Genomic DNA, 19,787 nt, shown 5'->3' on the forward strand with positions numbered 1-19,787 from the left:
TATTTTTTCTCCCTTAGTTTTTGCTTCTGATTTTCTCTGATGTGAGATCAATCTTACCTTTTCATCCCACCGATTGTTTTTCAAAATTTGCAAGAATTGTTGCTAAACCATGAGAGCAAAAGGGAAGAGATAGAAGAAAAAATACAAGGAGAGAAAGGGGAAGGAAAGTAGTGAATAAGAAGATAAGTGAGTGAAAAAGGGGGAGTGGGGGGGGGGGGGGGGGGAGGAGGGGAAGTAGACAGTTTGGGGCTAATTATTTGAGAGAGAATATATAAGAGAGTAGTTATTTTTAAGATTTGGCTATATAATGCCAATTGTTTGGTGCTGTCTTTGCCAAACCTAATATAAGGCTAAACAATTACCAATTCCTGTTATGTGTTGTCACCTGGTGCTATTTTTCGAGTTTAATGGGTAAGGTCTGATGGGTGGGTTGGACATATTTTGGGTGGATTTTAAATTAGCCAATAGTTTAATGCCACGTCATTAAAAAAATAATATTATTTATTAACTGGATCTGGGCTGTTAACAATAGGGACAGCTGTGAGCCCAAACATTAACGGGAAGGCCATTTTTAGCTCTATAGGTGGATGGGGGCAATTTTATACCAAATCTGATAGTTTAGGGGCAATTCAAGCCCTTTTCCGTTTTTAAAAATAATTTTGTTATTTTTACAATTGTACTTTTTTTTATTAGCCAGTTTTCTAGCCTGTAGGTTGATTTCCAGATGAGATATTTAGATAAAGCTCAGCAAGAATAAAAAAAATTAAATTACTATTTTATCCTTCCGCATCGTCAATTTTGGTTTGTGGTAAAATATTTGAAAATTCCATAAACAAACTATTTATTTTTATATCTTCACAAATTCCAGAACATTGAAGTTCATTTAACTAAAGCAAGGCTTTGTGGTTAACTAATCAAAATTAAACTTTGATATTTTCTCCACCAAAGTGTACTTTTCAACTGTTAGTTTTAACTAATCAAAATTTACTAATCCAATAATAGTTAGTCTAAAACCTTTATGAAAACATATTACTTCTGCGTCAACTAGCTTTATTTGTGGATAGAGAAACGGAGAGACGCGACAGGTAATAAGGTTTTAGTTTAAGACATGGGTCTCATCATACTGGATTTCCCAACCTGCAAACTGCCCCGCCCCGCCTCGTCTAATTTTTTATTTTTTATTTTTTTGATTTTAATAAAAATATTGGTGTAACCCACCCTGCCCTGCCCTGCCCTGTCAGCATTCCTGCAAAACCGCCCTACCCTGCATAGTCGTAAACCTGTCCCGCATCCGAACCGTCCCATTGCCATTTTATATGAGTGCACTGTTCAGATTTGAACTCTGACAAATGAGAGCTCCGAGGAGTAAGAGAAAGGAAGAGAAGTGAGAAAAGAGGAAGATTTATATTCAAAGAACTTGGAGATTTATAAGTCATTCAAACTTTCCAACACTGAAATCATATAAAATCTTGACGACTTCCCTTGTCATTTAGAAGTGACTTTTTTATATATATAACATGTGTTTCCTTTTTTTTTTTTGGGTGCCACGTCGAACTTTTCGTTTTAGTCGTGGTGTAGGAACTGTGGCACTACATAAAAGCATGGCGTGGAATCACTCAAAAGAAAAGTGAGTAGTTGAGAATGATCCCATGTTGCTAGTGTAACGACTCAATCGGTCGTTTTACTTTCTAGATCCCCGTTCCCTTAAATAAGACTCCCTGTATGTGCTTCTACGATTTTATGACTTGCGGGGATGGTTAGTTCGGGTTTGGAAGGGTTCGGGTTTGGAATCGGAACACTTAGTTCCTTGTTATTAGCTTTAAAGGGGTCAAGTTTGACTTGGGTCAACATTTCTAGTAAACGATCTCGAAACTGGGATTTGACGCTCCCAGTAGATTCGTATGATGATTTTAGACTTGGGCGTGTGTTCGGATCGGGTTTTGGGGTGACCCGAGAGCATTTCGGCGCCTAAAGTTGAAAGTTGGTTTGGAGTAGGTTTTGGTGTTATCAAGGTTTGTTTGGGATTTCGAGCCCGGGAACAATTCTGTATGGTGATTTAAGACTTGCACGCAAAATCTGGTGTCATTCCGAGTAGTTTAAGTATGAATCAGCGCGTTCGAAGTAAGTTGGAAGAATTTGAAGTTCATAAGTTGACTTTATTAGTTTTGGGTTGCGATTCTTAGTTTTAATATTATTTTCTGCTATCTGAGGGTGCGAGCGATTCCGTTTTATGTTTACAAACTTGTTGGTATGCTTGGGCGAGGCCCCGGGGGGCCCAGGGTGCTATTCGGACGATGCGCGGATCAAGTTTAAATTAGGAGAAGAGCTGCTGGTGCCTGTCATCTAGTGCATTCGCACCTGCGGTAGAATGGCCGCAGAAGCGGCACCGCAGATATGTCGCCTTGCTCGCAGAAGAGAAAAGGGGAAGGGTCAGTGAGCTCCGCAGAAACGAAGCATTTCCGTAGAAGCGAACTCGCCTCTACGATGAAGAGGTCTGCTGATGCGGAGGGAGGCAGCCTGGCAATGGTCGCAGGTGCGCGAGGCGAGCCGTAGAAGCGGGCTCGAAGATGTGGGAATTGGCCACAGGTGCGATGGGTCATGGGTCGAGCGTGTTCTGCAGATGCAGACAGTTGACCATAGAAGCTGAGATCCTTCCGCAGGTGCGAAAAAACCGCTGGGCAGAAGGGTTGCATTTAAGTCGAGACTTAGGTTTATTTCTTCATTTCTCTCACTTGTTGGTCGAATATAGAGCTCTTTGAAGGGGAATTTTCACCTAACAGTTTGAAGGTAAGTAATTCCTACCCAATGTAAGTTAAATATAAAGATTATTGGTAGATTTTAATATGTAAAATTGTGAGAATTTTGGGTTTAGATGAAAAACATAGGTTTTGATAAAAATAGGATTTAACCACGAAAATGGTTATCGAATTGGGTGAAAATTATATATTTGAGTTCGTGAGGTTATGGGTAAAACTTATCTTCAAATATTTTCGGAATTCAGGCACGTGGACCGGGGATGAATTTTAGAAATCTTCTAAGTGGGGTTGGGTGATCACTCTAATAGTTAGATTATGAACTTTTGAACATGTATTAATTAATTTACACAATATTTGATTAGTTTCGGATTGTTCGGCATCGAGTTAAGGCTTTAGAGTGAATTTGAGGTCGGAAAGTGAGCTTTGAGACAAGGTAAGTCTCTTGCCTAACCTTGTAAGAGGGAATTTACCCCATTGGTGCTTTAAACTGCTATTTGCTTCTAATTGTGAGGGCTACGTACGCACGAGGTGACTAGAGTCCGTGCGTAGCTACTAATTATACTTATGTCCGGGTAGTTTAGGACCCAAATCATGAAATACTTGTAATGTTTGCACTTTATTTGTTGATTAAAGTGCCTAAATTATATGGGAACTTGATAGAGAAATTGTAAAAGACCGACTTCCACTTACTTGAGTTTTGACGGGTTACTTGACTGTTAATAGAATTTGTGCTTCTTTGTGAGTTAGCCTTGTAATAGGTTTTAAATCGGATATTTATAAAGTATCCTCTCTTCTTGTAGAGCGGGCCGAACGCCTCGGCAGTAGAATAAATGCATTTATGGTTCGCGCCGCTCGACCCTCGGCAGTGTACATATTATTCTGGATCGGGTCGTACGACATCGACATGAATCGTACGTAATAATACTCGGAGCCTAATTATACGTGATATTGTTTTATGTCCTGAAAGGTTAAAATTATTAAATTACGGAAATTAACTTGGGATTTACTATTAGTGAAAGAATGATTTATTCACTGCTTGTTATTGAGTTTTATTATTATTTACATGACCCATACGTATTTAGAATTTTTGTATTTTATTATTAGCCCATAGTAAGTGTCGAAGTCGACCCCTCGTCACTACTTCTTCGAGGTTAGACTAGATACTTACTGGGTACATGTTGTTTATGTACTCACGCTATACTTCTGCACTAATCGTTCAGGATCTGAGGCAGGTGCATCTGGCGGTCATATCGGCGAGCACCCCTGTTACCCCGAGGCTTAGTGGTGAGCTGCTTCCTGAGCCGTTCTGCAACACCTAGGTCTTGGCACACATACTAGTAGACTTTATAATTTTGGTGTATTTCTGTCTCTATATTTATCCACTCAGTTGCCTTCGTTTTATTTTATTAAATTTTCTACTCCTTAATCTCTTAATAAATGAAATTTAATTATTTGGGAACTTATTAAAAGAGTAGTTACATGTTTAGTTCACCGTTGGCTTGCCTAGCGGCGACATTGGGCACCATCACGGCCTATAGGAGAAATTGGATCGTGACAGCAAGTTACGACAATGGATTTAACTAAGTTTTTCCATTTATCTTGGCAATATATACTTACATCTGAACATATTGCCGATTTCTTTTTCACTTTGGTTTGTGCGATCATCTTGTAGCCCAACAAAAGACTTAGATGGAGAAAATAGTTGAATGTATATTGCTCAGTTGATCTACATGGGCTTGAACCCAATAACATCGAGGAATATTTTCTTTCCTATACACTATATGAAACCTTATTACTAAAACCTTATTACCCGACTAAACACGTTTTAGTTACAAAAAATATACATTCGTTTAAAATAGACTCCTTTCTTCGGTAGACTTCTTTTTTTAGACGCGCAATTTTGGGTCAACGTATATCTCAGTTCCAAAATTTAGACGCAATCATCGCCCCATAAACAAGGAAACAAATCTGCAGAATCCTTCTTTTACGCAGATTTCCTCTGGGTTTTCATAAACAAGACAACAAATTCAAAAAAAAAAACTTCTAAAGAAAATAATTGTAGATTAACGTGAAGTATTGACAATCAACGCTGAACATGTAGCTACATTCTAAAGTTTTCATAGTGTTGCATAATTGTTTTCTCTACAATTGAATTGAATTTGATGATATAATGTCAAAATTGGCGATAATGCTTCAGCTCAATGGTCGGTGGGATAGCTTTGGGAGACATATAGATTTTGATGTTAATGGAATTATAGTGAATGAAGATATAAATTATAGTCAATTGAATTCCGCAATTCCAGAGCATCTAATAATCGATACTTCTGTAAAAGTCATCGAGATCAAATACACTGTCAACGAACGTTATCCTCCAATGAAAATTCGAAACGATATGGGGGTTCGAGTATATATGGAGATGAAAAAGGAAAACAAAAACTTAGGAATGTATTCACTGTGTATAACAGTAAGAGATTTCGATTTGAAATGCAGTATGTCGAATGCGAGTACAATTGCAGGTTTGCTCTGTTTTTTTAGTTATGATGTTTTGCAATTCGAAGTGTTCTATAATTTTACTACAAATTATCTACAACTATACTACATAACAAATGTAGTTCAACTGTTATGTCTCTAAAAATAATTGGAGTGTAACGGTTACATAGTAACTAAGGTTTGAAAAAAGCAAATTATGATCACAGAACAAAGTATCTACAAGTATATTACAAATTTTATTTCTGTCAAATACTGAACACCTGGATATATAGAGGTCTGAATTACTATACTTTTAAATGAGTGCAGGTACGTCTGATTAACGTAATACTAACGTGGTACAATTGTCAAGCAATTGTAACACGTTTGGAGAAGTATCAGGAACAGTGAAGTTGATTGATATGCCAACATCCCCAGCAATTGTGGAATATGAAAGTATAATCATAACAGAACATACGCCAAAAGTAATTGAAGTAGGCTAAGTTTACCAAGACAAGCAAACAATTGTCAGTGCAATGAAGTACTATGCTGTTATGAATAAGTTTCCATTTAGGGTGAAAAGGTCTAGTGCAAGAAGGTAAGAACATTTTATTTGTCAAAATCATATAATGTATAATTTGTAGTTTTTATGTATATAAATTGTATATAAATTGTTTTGAATAATTTGTTGTGCATAAAAAACCTGATTTCTTGGTAACTACAATTTGCCTAACATTTTTATCATTGTTTTTATTTTGTAGCTATTGCCTTGTATGTGTTGGTGATAGTTGTACATGACACTTCAAGTCCACAAGTATAAATGAATCAGCATTGTTCAAGATTCGAAAATTCAACATCTTGCACACATGCTCATTAATGGACAACACATATATACAATGCAAAGCTACTGTCTTGGTAGTTGGCAGCATGGTCATGTCAAAATATGCGGATCCTAAGACAATATACACACCAAAAGACATACAAATCGACATGTTATCGGAACATGGTGTGAACTTAACATACATGCAAGCTTGGAGAGCAAAGGAAAAGGCTTTGGAATTTTTGAGAGGTCATCCTGCTGATTCCTACAGTCGGTTGCCGAGTTATTTGTATATTTTGGAGAAGACTTATCTGGGGTCGATAGTCAAATTGCAGAAGACTGAAGATGATTATTTCTTGTATGTATTTGTTGCTCTTAGTACATTTATCAAGGGTTGGGAGCATTGTAGGCTAGTTGTAGTAGTCGATGGTACCTTCTTGAACTCGGCATATAGGGGAATCATGCTAACAACAAGCACAATGGATGCAACAAGTATTGTAGATTAATTGGTAAAAATATTGTATTAAAGTTGTTTCTGAAAATGTATTTTTGATATTTTCAAGTTTTATTACTGAAATTGAATTTCTTTTTGCTACATATGTGATAGGTAGTATATTACCATTAGCATATGCCGTTGTTGATTTAGAAAATGACACATCATGGAGATGGATTTTTGAGCAATTCAAACATGCATATGGTGAAAAACTAAATATGTGTGTTGTTTCGGACCAGAATGAGAGTATATTGAAGGCAACATCTACGATTTATACTGGCATGCCACATTATGCTTGCGTGTGGCATATTTGGACAAATGTAAGGTCAAAGTTCAAGAAAGGTCATCTAATGTTAAGCGAGTTATACTTTTTCACGGCACGATCATACACGCTTGATGAACTTAATGAAAGAATGTCAAAGATTGAAGAGATTGACACGCATGTTAAAGCATACCTACACGATATTAGTTATCACAAATGGTCTCGGGTATATGCTACAGTGAACCAAACATGGACGATGAAATCAAATATTACAGAGTCCTTGAATGCGGTAACCAAAGATGCAAGACAACAGCTCGTAGTTCAACTACTAAAGTACATGAGGACTCTTCTTGAACGTTAGACTAATGAAAAGTTATTAAATGCAAAGGGTACGTTCACATACCTTGGAAAAACAATACAACAAAGAGTTGGAGGACAACACGATATTATCACAGAAGATGAGAGTAAGTTATGGTCCATAACATCAGATAATTGATTTCATCAAAATAAATATATACAGATAATTATAGATATGTTGTTGTACAATTGTAGTTATTTTGTATTTTATCAAGTATTGACAACTTGTTGTATGTTTGTAATAAAATGTAGGTAAGGGCTTCAACAGATTACATCCATACTGTGATAGATGGTGTGTAGTGCTTCATTGTTTGCCTTCAAAATAAGAGATATAGTTGTGGACAATTCTAGCTTGATGAACTTCCTTGCCCACATACTTTGGCGACTTTGAGGCACAAGAATGAGTCTTATGAAAACTATTGTTCTTCTTATTACACGAGGGAGAGCCTTCTGTAGACTTATGAAATACCAGTAGATCCTCTATGTCACGACCCCAATTTTCCTCCGTTGGATGTCGTGACGGCACCTAGTCTCAAGACTAGGTAAGCCTAACAAACATGCGGAATAACTGAAATCATAATTTAAATCTCAAAAAAAAAAAAATTTGCAACTCAATATGTAAATCTCCCAAAACCTGGTGAAAATATAAGTCACAAGCTCTAGATACAGTACTGAACACTCCTATACATCACTGTCTATAAAATGTAAAGAAATAAGAAAAGAACAGGGTAGAAGGGGACTCTAAGGTCTGCAGATGCGAACAGGTGTACCTTGAAGTCTTCAAAACAAGCAACTCAACGCGCTAATGCCGAGGCTTATAGGATGTACATGGATCTACACAAAACATGTGCAGAAGCGTAGTATGAGTACGCCACAATGATACCCAGTAAGTGTCAAGCCTAACCTCGGTAGAGTAGTGACGAGGTCAGGTCGAGGCCCTACTAGAGATAATAAGAAGCAATACATAAAATATAATAATATACCGAAATAACAGGAAAGGGAAACAATAAAGAAATTACAGAAAGTAACAACACGAAAATCAAGGAAGCTAATAAAATCATGAAAGGAAAATAAGGATTTTATATGTTAAGGAAACGACAACCAAATAATACAGCAAATAGAGAAGATCAACAAGGGCACTCCCGAGGTACCGCCTCATAGTCCCAAATCATAAAAATAAATCACAGTCTTTCCTTATATCACCGCGGGAGCCTTTACATTTAGTTTTGAAAATTATTTTTTCCCGAAATAGCACCCCGCATTTTAGCCCACCTTATCACACCGCATGACTTCTAGTAGTTCCCCTACTAGCTGCGCGTATCAAGCCCACCTTATCTTACTGCATGCGTTTCAACACCCCGACCTTATACCAACGCATGCGTATCAATAATCACAACGGCACAACGGAAATCTTGTGCAAATAGTAACAACCGCACGGCAGAAACCTCATGCACACAACCAAACAATCACCTCAACAATAACACGGAAGCCAAAACGTAACAACTAAATAAAATGACACTTCACAACTTACACCTTGCTTCAATAGAAACCACAGCCTTTGCAACTCAACAGCAAGATATTTCAAGGAAGCAAATTTCAAGTAAAGAATTTTCACAGTTAAATAATGAATACGGAATTTAGAAAGCAAGTAATCAAACTAAACATGTAGTACAAGTTGAAAGTATTAGATAAGACAAGTAGACATGTGAAATTAGGCTAAACATGGTAATTATAACATGCTAAAGTGACTCAATTAAGGCATGAAAAAGAAACTACGTAGCTAAAATCGGAATCTCAATATTTAGCCCGTACACGCACTCGTCACCTTGTTTACACGACCTTCACATATCACAAATTATCACAACAGTACCAAATCCTAAGGAGAATTTCCCCCACACAAGGTTAGACAAGTCACTTACCTCAACCCACGTTAAATCAACCAATTAGATGGTCTTTCCCTCGATTTTCCAACTCCGAACGGCTTGAATCTAGTCAAAATAATTTCATACTATAAATATAACTATAGGAAACTAATTTAAATAAATAAATTATGATCTTAGCAAAAAATTGAAAAATCGCCTCAAAAAGTTAACCCCGGACCCACGTCTTGGAACCCGACACAAATTATAAAATTCTAACACCCATTCGATATCGAGTCCAACCATACAAGAATTACCCAAATCCGATATCAAAATCTTGCTCAAATCCCCAAATTTTGGCCTAAGAAATTTCGTCCATTTTCCCCAATTTTTCAACCCAAATCCCTAATTAAATGATGAAATCCAAGATAGATTAGTGAAATTTAATCAAAAACGAGTTAAGAACTCTTAAACCAACAATCCCTCTGAAAATCCCTCAAAAATGCGCCTTAAACTGAGCTCTCAAAGTGCAAATTGAGTAATATGAAATAAACCCTCGATTTTGAAACTTAAGTCTGCTGTCGAGTTATTTACACTACGCGATCACGGAAATTCCTTCGCGATACCGAAGAACAAAATTACCAACAACTCAAAAAGCTTCTGCATGAACGCGAAAAATATCATGCGAATGCGTACCACTGCCTCGTCAAACTATGTGATCGCGCAACGCCCCACGCAACCGCATTAAAGAAAACGTGTGAACTGCAGACCCCACAATCCTGCTAAGCGATTGCGTCTGGCTTCATGCGTTCATGGTTCACTGGATGCTTGCCTTCCACGCTCGCATGCCTCTTCAAGCAATCGTATTGAACAAATTCTCCCCAATGCCAATTTACCATTCACGATCGTGTTAGTGCAATCGCGATCACATAGAAGAACACCAAAAGCACTAGATTCAACAACTCCTCAATGATCCAAAATGCGCCGAACATGGTCTGAATTACACCTGAGGCCCCGGGGGCCTCAACCAAATATACCAAAAAGTCCTAAAACATTATACAAATTTATTCGAGGCCTTAAATCACATCCAACAACATCAAAAATACAAATCGCACCCCAATTCAAGCCTAAGGAACTTATAAATTTTTAACTTCTACATTCGATGCTGAACCCTATCAAATCAGGTCCGATTGACCTCAAAATTTGCACACAAGTCATAACTGTCATTACGTACCTACTCCAACTTTCGAAATCAGAGTCCGACCCCGATATCAAAAAGTTCACTCCCGGTCTAACTTCCCAAAATCTTCCAACTTTCGCCAATTTACGCCGAAACGACCTACGGACCTCCAAATCAATGTGCGGATACGCTCCTCAGATCAAAATCACCCTACAGAGCTATTGGAACCGTCAAAGCTCCATTCCGAGGTGTCTTCACATAAGTCCAACTACGGTCGACTTATACAACTTAAACTTCTATTTTAGGGACTATGTGTCCTATTTCACTCCGAAACTCACCCGAAACCAAAACCAAACATCCCGACAAGTCACGTAACCACAGTATAAAGAAGAGAAGGCAATAAATAGGGGATTAGGGATAATACACTCAAAACGACCGGCCGGGTCGTTACATCCTCCCCCTCTTAAAATAAACGTTCATCCTCGAACGAGTATAGAGATATACCTGGAGTGGTGAAAAAATGAGGATAACTGTTACGCATATCATGCTCGGTCTCCCAAGTCGCCTCCTCGACTGGCTGACACCTCCGCTGAATCTTCACTGAAGCAATGTTCTTCAACCTCAACTTTCGAACCTACCTATCCAAAATGGCCAACGGCTCCTCAACATAAGACGGATCCTTGTCCAATTGGATTGAGCTAAAATCCAACATATGAGATGGATCATCGTGATACTTCAGGAGCATAGAAACATGGAACTCTGGATGAACTGCATCTAGACTAGGTGGTAGTGCAAGCTTGTAGGCCACCTCTTCAATCCTTTCAAGAATCTCAAAAGGCCCGATATACCAAGGGCTCAATTTTCCCTTCTTCCCGAACCTTATAACACCCTTCATGGGTAAAACTTGGAGCAAGACCCTCTCTCCAACCATGAATGTAACAGCATAAACCTTCCGATCCGCATAACTCTTCTGTTTGGATTGGGCTGTACGAAGTTGGTCCCGAATCAATTTAACCTTTTCTAAAGTATCCTGAACCAAGTCTGTACCCAATAGCCTAGCCTTGCTCGGCTCAAACCAACCCACTGGAGACCGACACTGTCTACCATACAAAACCTCGAACGGGGCCATCTGAATGCTCGACGGGTAGTTGTTGTTGTAGGCAAACTCTACAAGTGGCAAGAACTGATCCCGAGAACCCCCAAACTCCATCACACATGCACAAATCATATCCTCCAATATATGAATAGTGAACTCGGATTGTCCGTCCGTCTGAGGGTAAAATGTTGTACTCAACCCGCGTGCCTAACTCATGTTGAACGGTCATCCAGAACCGCAATGTGAACTGCATACCCTGGTTAGAGATGATAGATATTGGCATGCCATGAAGCCTGACAATATCATGAATATAAACCTGAACCAGTTGCTCTGAAGAATAAGTAGTCACCGCTGGAATGAAATGAGCTGACTTGGTCAACCTATCCACAATCACCCAAACTGCATCGAACTTCCTCTGAGTTCATAGAAGCCCAGCAACAAAATCCATAGTAATCCGCTCCCATTTCCACTCTGGGATCTCTAACCTCTGAAGCAATCCACCAGGCCGCTAATGCTCATACTTCACCTACTAACAGTTTAGGCACTGGGCTACATATTCCACTATGTCCTTCTTTATCCGCCTCCACCAATAGTGCTGCCTCAATTCCTGATACATCTTGGTGGCACCCGGATGAATGGAGTACCGCAAACTGTGAGCCTCCTGGAGAATCAATTCACGCAAACCATCTACATTGGGCACACATAGCCTGCCCTGCATCCGTAATATACCATCATCTCCAATAGTGACCTCCTTGGCATCGCCATGCTGAACCTTGTCCTTGAGGATAAGCAGATGGGGGTTGTCATACTAACGCTCTCTGATACGATCATAAAGAGAAGACCGAGAAACCACACAAGCCAAAACTCGCCTCGACTCAGAAATATCCAATCTAACAAATTGGTTGGCCAAAGCCTGAACATCTAAGGCTAATGGCTTCTCTGCTACTGGTAGATATACTAATCTTCCCAAACTCTTCGCCTTGCGACTCAAGGCATCAGCCACCATATTGGCTTTCCCGGGATGATATAGAATAGTGATATCATAGTCCTAAAGAAACGCTAACCACCTCTTATTTGGCAAGTTAAGATGATTCTATTTGAATAGATGTTGTAGACTTCGGTGGTTGTTGGATCCCAAAGTACACGCAAGTATATGTGGCTGTCGAGTAATAAAGTGACTCGAATGTCAGATGTCGAACCCACAGAGACTTAGATTAATCGTTAACTAAGCAAAATAAAATCAATTTACTGTATAAGATAATCAAAAGTTTGGTTTTTCTATTACAACTACTATTGCGAAATTTAAGCATGTAACCGAGGAAGATATAGATTCCAGGTTTTGGTCGGTTTATCAATCCTATTGAGTTCGTAATTACACCTGCGAATCCGAATTATCTATGGTTGCTAGTTGACCGAATCGTTTATATAAATAGCATGTTTTCACAATACTATCCGTCTATCTATAATATATCAATCCTATATTTTTATGGTATTGAATATATCATGAACGAATATAATACGGTATTCAACTAAGCAAGACTGTTAGGTATATTCCTATCCTAACCGCGAAATCTTTCTCCGAACCACGGGTTCAGAAACAAGCTCTCTCTAATTCTACTCTAATCTAAACACGGCTTTCCTAAGCATAGCATAGATAGTAAATAGAACTCAACTATTGGCCAAACAATTAAGCAATTATGCACAGAATTAGAGAAACAACCAAAGATAATAACTTGAATTAACGGTAATGTAATTAATAAACTTCAATATTCATGACAGCCACAACCCTAGAACACGAAGTTTAGCTCCACATAGACATGGTAGCAAAACAACAATTCATCTAAAGAAAAGTAAAGATTACTAAGTTTGATGGAAGAAAGATGGAATCTGATGAATTCCGGCCTCCACGGCAGCTTCGTGCTCTCCCTTGGTCCAAAGTATGTTCTATCCTCCTCAAAAATAGGTTTAGAACCCCTTTTATACATGTTGGGGACGTGTAGGGTTAAAATCCCAAAGTCCCAATTGAATTAGGACAAAATCTGCCTTTTGGCGTCTCGCTTGGCGCCTGACGCCAACCTGGACAACAAGCATTTTCCACTTCTGTCAATGGCATTTTGGTTGGTGCCTGGCACCAACCTGGGCACCAAACTTATACTTCCTCCAAATTCCTCCAAGCTCCCCAAATCACTACTAATTGACTCCTACACATATAAATACCATTATTAAGCTTGAGTCACAAATATTGACACTAAAGTTAATGATATCAAGGCATAATTCAAGGCAAATTACATGCAAAAACATGGAATATTAGCCAAACATCACCACCCCACACTTAAGCTCTTGCTCGTCCTCGAGCAACCAATAATTCACTCTATCTTTGAGCACTTTTTATTTACCACATTTGAAGCACACGACACTAATGACCAAGGTTGATAGAAATAATTAAACTGTAGCATATGCAATCACTTACACTTCCCTTAACTTATGCAATTCTTCAAAAATATTCACAACAAAGACGGCATGCTTATAACAATCCTAGCCCATAAAACCGACTCAGTATCACAATGCACTCATGGCTGAAATACCTAACATCCTAGAGAAGTCTAATAATGTTACCTATCCTTCATGAAACCACGTGCCTTTACAACAAGAACAAAAGAGTAAAGTAGTGTATTCTTTTATAGGGAATACGAGACATAGGTGTTATGAAACATGCAATCTAATTTATAAAGACATGTTTCAGAACAAAAGATATCAACAATTTTCGCTAGTGGTGTATTCTTTTACAAAACAAGTGCATCTTTCTTCCTTTTATGGGTTCCACTCGAAAGCCATCCAAATTCCCTCCTTACTTCTTTTAGCGCTTGTTTCACCATTAAATTACATTAAAAGGTAAACGAATCAAAACAATATCAATTAAGAATAAAAAGGTATAGGCTTGTAATGTGGGTGCCAAATAAAAGTCTATAGGCTCAAAATGGTTAACTAGGGATGTATTTTATTTGTCATAAGCATTAAGATCAAAAAGAACAAAGAAAGACAAAAACTATTTTTCAACCGAGTCTCACCTTAAATTTCGCTTCGACTTACATACCGGACAAGTTCTAAACACAAGTACAATGACATGGACTACACAAAAATCTAAGTTCACACATGTCACATGACTCACTAAGTACAGTCTCATTATGACTCTCAAACTAATGCAAGTATTCGCGGAGCCACAAGATATTAAGCATTAATCAGAAAGTGAACATAAGTCAAGAATACGAGACATAGGTGTTATGAAACATGCAATCTAATTTATAAAGACATCATGATCAATTTTAAAATATAGGGAAGATACTACACATGTCAAAACCTAAATATGCTCCTATCAAACAAGTCAAGGGCGCCTAGGACTCTCATATTTCTTCCTTCATTTTTTCCTAAATCCTATACTAAAAATAAACTATTATCCGGTTCAAACTACGTCCCATGAAAAAGAACCGAGGCACAAAAAAAAATCACGGGGGATTATTACTACCTAAAGGAAACTAAAAGACATAATTTTGGATTTATGTTTAGACTTTAATCCCTCAAGAAAACTATCTAGGAGATCCATCGTCGGGAAAAGTCCAATTTTTTGACTTTTGTTTTTTGATTTTTCTTTATTTAAAAAAAAAAATTAAGCTACTAAAATACTACACAACTACGAAAACAAAAAATAAGAAGCTAAAATCAAAATAAGAAGTTAACATTTTTACTAACATACTACTACTAATTATCTAGAGGAATTCTCTCACCCCACACTTAAAAGAGTGCAGTGTCCACAATGCACAAATAAAAAAAAATAACGAGGGTGGACAAGAAACTCCCTGAAAGGCCAAACGCCGAAGAAATCACGGCTCATGAGGTACTCAGACTTCCCCCAAGCATAGTCCTTTGTGCGGGCACCCCATACTTAGTTCTCACCATCTAGCTCACTTTTGCACTCATCTAATGGCTTCGCTTTCTATGCTTGTAATCCTCCAAAATAGAAACAAATACTACAAATAAAATATTACAAAAATAAAAATAAATGAAAGCAATAAAGTTGAGTTGCCTCCCAACAAGGGCCTGATTTAAAGTCGCGGCATGACTTGAATCACTTTTTGCCTCCACCTCGAACTTATGAATTAAGCCCCCAATTTGGCTTCAAGCATTTTTGCTATGCTCGTGGGGTGGTGGGATAAATATAATTGGGCCAAGTAACCAATTTCGCATTCTACACTTCTTGGCCTTTAGATGAGGTATGTAATTCTTTCTCTTTGGCACAATAAATTCCAGAATGTAAGCACCTTGTTCCTCCTCCGTTGGCACCTACAAAGGCTCGAATGACTCAATTTCCATATCATCATCCAAACACAATGTCGAAAAATGCATGGAATGAGGACCAATGCGTTCCAACTCTAGAATTGTGTCACTATTTACATCCTCATATGTACACACACTAGAGTCTTCAAATATAATATTATCTACTTCCTCACATGACTTTAGTGTGCTTTCCTCAACATGGACATCATCAATAAAAGTATGGTCGAATGATTTCCTCTTCACTTTTAGCTCCTCAATTTGGCGTATAAGCTCCATTTCAACTTCACACAACTCAGAACTATTTAGTTGGGCATTAGACACATCAACCTTTGCATTCAATTGAGCTCCCAAGTCATGAATAGGAATGCCAAATTTTTTCGATCACTTGTCCCATTTCAGCTCTTCCTTCTAATAAGTCTTTCATCACATATGTTTTTTCTCACGTTGAGCCTCATATATTTCTAATCTTTCATCTTGTTCTATTAGCCAATTTTGGCTCAAAATCTCCTCTTCTTTGAAAGTTTCCTCTTGCTGGAACTCACTCTCTTGTCCAATTTTAGGTTCTTCCTGACTATCAACTAAGTCTGTAACTTGTTGATCATTAAATGTTTCAGACCATTCTTCTACTTTGGCCTTCATTCTCTTCAATGTTGCCTTTAGATTTTCAAAGTCTTTTTGGCATTCAACAGTTTGTTCCAACAATTGCCTCAACAGGTCCATATTCTGAGCATCATATTCCACATTCTCCACCTTGTTCCTATCAAGCTCACAAAAATTATCAGAAACATCATAATAAGGGCTCGAAGAAGGATAAAAAGAATTAGTACAGCCAACCCAATGGCCACCTTGACCACCATACATATTACAAATATTCCAATCAAAGGATTGAGATTGTGCACTAAACTCGCTCCCGGGAATATTTTGACAATTGTTTCACCAGTGGGGTCCTCCACAATATGGACAAGAATCATCAAAGTAGAAATAACTATAATTCAAATAATTTTCATTCCAAGATGCCATGTGAAAATAAGAAAAAGAAAAAAAAAAATTAACTAAATAAGAAAATTAAAAACTTGAACAGAAATCCATTAAGAGCTTAACTTAGATAAACAATCAATAACTAAGTCCCATGCAATAGCGCCAAAAACTTATTGGATCCCCAAGTACACGCAAGTATACGTGGCCGTCAAGTAATAAAGTGACTCGAAAGACGGATGTCGAACCCACAGAGACTTAGATTAATCATTAACTAAGCAAAATAAAATCAATTTACTGTCCAAGATAATCAAAAAATTAGTTTTTCTATTACAATTACTATTGCAAAATTTAAACACGTAATCAAGGGAGATATTGATTTCACGGTTTGGTCGGTTTATCAATTCTATTGAGTTCGTAATTACACCTGCTAATACGAATTATTTATGGTTTCTAGTTGACCGAATCGTTTATATAAATAGCATGTTTCCATAATACTATTCATCTATCTACAATATATAAATCCTATATTCCTATGGTATTGAATATATCATGAACGAATATAATACGGTATTCAACTAAGCAAGACTGTTAGGTATATTCCTATCCTAACCGTGAAATCTTTCTCCGAGCCACGGGTTCAGAAACAAGCTCTCTCTAATTCTACTCTAATCTAAACACGACTTCTCAAGCATAACATAGATAGTAAATATAACTCAACTATTGGCCAAACAATTAAGCAATTATGCACAGAATTAGAGAAACAACCAAAGATGATAACTTGAATTAACGGTAATGTAATTAATAATTTTCAATATTCATGACAATTACAACCCTAGAACACGAATTTTAGCTCCATATAGACATGGTAGCAAAACAATATTTCATCCAAAGAAACGTAAAGATTACTAAGTTTGATGGAAGAAAGATGAAATCTGATGAATTCCGACCTCCACGGCGACTTCTTGCTATCCCTTGGTCCAAAGTATGTTCGATCCTCCTCAAAAATAGGTTTAGAATCCCTTTTATACATGTTGGGGACGTGTAGGGTTGAAATCCCCAAGTCCTAGCCGAATTAGGACAAAATCCGCCCTTTGGCGTCTCGCTTGGAGCTGGCGCCAACGTGGACATCAAACGTTTTCCACTTATATCAATGGCGTTTTTGTTTATGCCTGGCACCAACCTGGGCACCAAACTTATACTTCCTCCAAATTCTTCCCTTTTTGACGTCAATTTGTATGCAAACTCTCCAAATCACTTCCAATTGACTCCTATACATATAAATACCATTATTAAGCTTGAGTCACAAATATTCACACTAAACTTAATGAGATCAAGGCATAATTCCAGGCAAATTACATACAAAAACATGGAATTTTAGCCAAACATCAGTGTTCGGTGTAGACCTCACAAGGGACATCGTACAAATAGTGCCACCAGATCTTCAAGGCATGAACAATAGTTGCTAACTCGAGGTCGTGGAAATGATAGTTATTCTCTTGCACCTTCAGCTGTCTAGATGTATAGGCAATCACCCAGCCGTCCTACATCAACACCGCACTGAGACCAATACGTGACGCATCACAGACACTGTATAAGACCCCGAACCCAAAGGCAACACCAACATTAGGGCTGTGGTCAAAGTTTTCTTGAGCTTTTGAAAGTTCTCCTCACACTCTTTGGTCCACCTAAACGGAGCACCTTTCTGGGTCAATCTGGTCATAGGTGCCGCAACAGACGAGAAACCCTCTACAAATCGACGTAGCTGAAGACGGTCTGGGCTAACTCGACAAATTGACGTAGTTTCTTTTTCATGCTCTAACATGACTATAACATGTTATAGTTACTTATCGTTTTCTCGTCTGTACTTATCTTCGGGAGGCTATGGAGCTGTTAGGAAAAACTTCACTTCTTTGATTCCTTATCGTGAAAAATTATTGACTTCGGGATTCTAAACTTCTATCTTTCTATTCTCTCACAGATGGTGAGGACACGCACAACTGGATCAGATGACCAGACACACACACACACCCTACTAGAGCTGCGAGAGGCCGGGACCGGGGTAGAGGCCGGGGTCATCCACGTGGGGCAGCCAGAGCACCCGCACGAGCTTCTACATAGGAGCCACCAGTAGCTTCAGTTTGAGGGCAGGCACCTGAGACGCATGTTACTGCACCAACACTCCAGGAGACTCTCGCCTAGTTTTTGAGCATATTCGACACTTTAGCTCAGACAGGGTTGATCCCACTTGCTCCTGCCACATCTCAGGCCAAGGGAGGAGCACAGACTTCCACCACCCGTACCCCAGAGCTGCGGGTCTAGGTTGACCAGGTCCCAGAGGTCATACCAGCACAGCCAGTCGCCCCAGTTCAGCCCGAGGTTAGGGCAGCAGTTTCTGAGGGGGAGTAGCTCAGGCTTGAGAGGTACGAGAAGTACCACTCTCCTACTTTCAGTTTCTTGGCGTCAAGAGGATGCCCAGGGTTTTCTTAAGGAGTGTCATCGTTCCGTCATACTATGGGTATTGCGGAGTCTAGTAGGGTTGCTTTCACTACGTTCCAGCTTAAGGGAGCCTCTTATCAGTGGTGGCGAGAATATGAGTTAGGTAGTCCGACCGAGGCTACTTCACTCACTTGGACTCAGTTCTCGGACATGTTCTTCTAGGAGTTTGTTCCCCAGAGTCTCAAAGATGCATGGCACGCAAAGTTTGAGCAATTGCGCCAGGGTTCTATAACCGTGTTGGAGTATGCAGTCTGGTTCAGTGATTTGGCTAGGCATGCACCAGCCTTGGTTTCTAGGTTAGAGAGAGAGTCCGTCGATTTATCGAGGGGCTCAACTCCAGTATCAGATTTAGCATGGCCCGAGAGTTGGAGATAGACATCCGATACCAGCAAGTAGTGGGGATCGCTAGGATATTGGAGGGTATGTTGACTCAGGAGAGAGAGGGGAGGGAGGCCAAGAGGTCTCGAGATTATAGCACATATAGTAGTACTCGTGCCCTAGTTGCAGCTCGTCATGGTAGGGGCTATGTGAGTCACCCTGTTCATTCAGCACTTCCAGCCTCTAGCGGTATTTCGGCCACTCGGGCTCCCTATTATGCATCGCCATTGTCTATTGCACCTCTTGCACAGTATGCTTTCAGCGGTCAGTTTAGCCGATCAGGCCCTAGCCAACCACAACAGCCACGTCCTCCG

At 38.9% G+C, this 19,787-nt stretch overlaps 2 protein-coding genes across 2 annotated transcripts; one reads left to right on the forward strand and one right to left on the reverse strand.

The window, feature by feature from the left end:
- Positions 1 to 6,098: 6,098 nt before the first annotated feature.
- LOC138908483 (uncharacterized) lies at positions 6,099 to 7,158 on the forward strand. Its single transcript, XM_070199153.1, has 2 exons — positions 6,099 to 6,534; positions 6,650 to 7,158. Exons 1-2 carry the CDS (start codon positions 6,099 to 6,101, stop codon positions 7,156 to 7,158), a joined length of 945 nt encoding a protein of 314 aa, XP_070055254.1.
- A 3,669-nt stretch (positions 7,159 to 10,827) lies between these two features.
- Positions 10,828 to 12,295, reverse strand: LOC138908484 (uncharacterized). Its single transcript, XM_070199155.1, has 3 exons — positions 12,185 to 12,295; positions 11,545 to 11,704; positions 10,828 to 11,177 (listed from the first exon to the last, which is right to left on the reverse strand). The coding sequence occupies exons 1-3, from the start codon at positions 12,293 to 12,295 to the stop codon at positions 10,828 to 10,830; spliced, it is 621 nt and encodes a 206-aa protein (XP_070055256.1).
- Positions 12,296 to 19,787: the final 7,492 nt, after the last annotated feature.

Source organism: Nicotiana tomentosiformis, chromosome 3 (assembly GCF_000390325.3).
Source record: "Nicotiana tomentosiformis chromosome 3, ASM39032v3, whole genome shotgun sequence".
Lineage (NCBI taxonomy): Eukaryota > Viridiplantae > Streptophyta > Magnoliopsida > Solanales > Solanaceae > Nicotiana > Nicotiana tomentosiformis.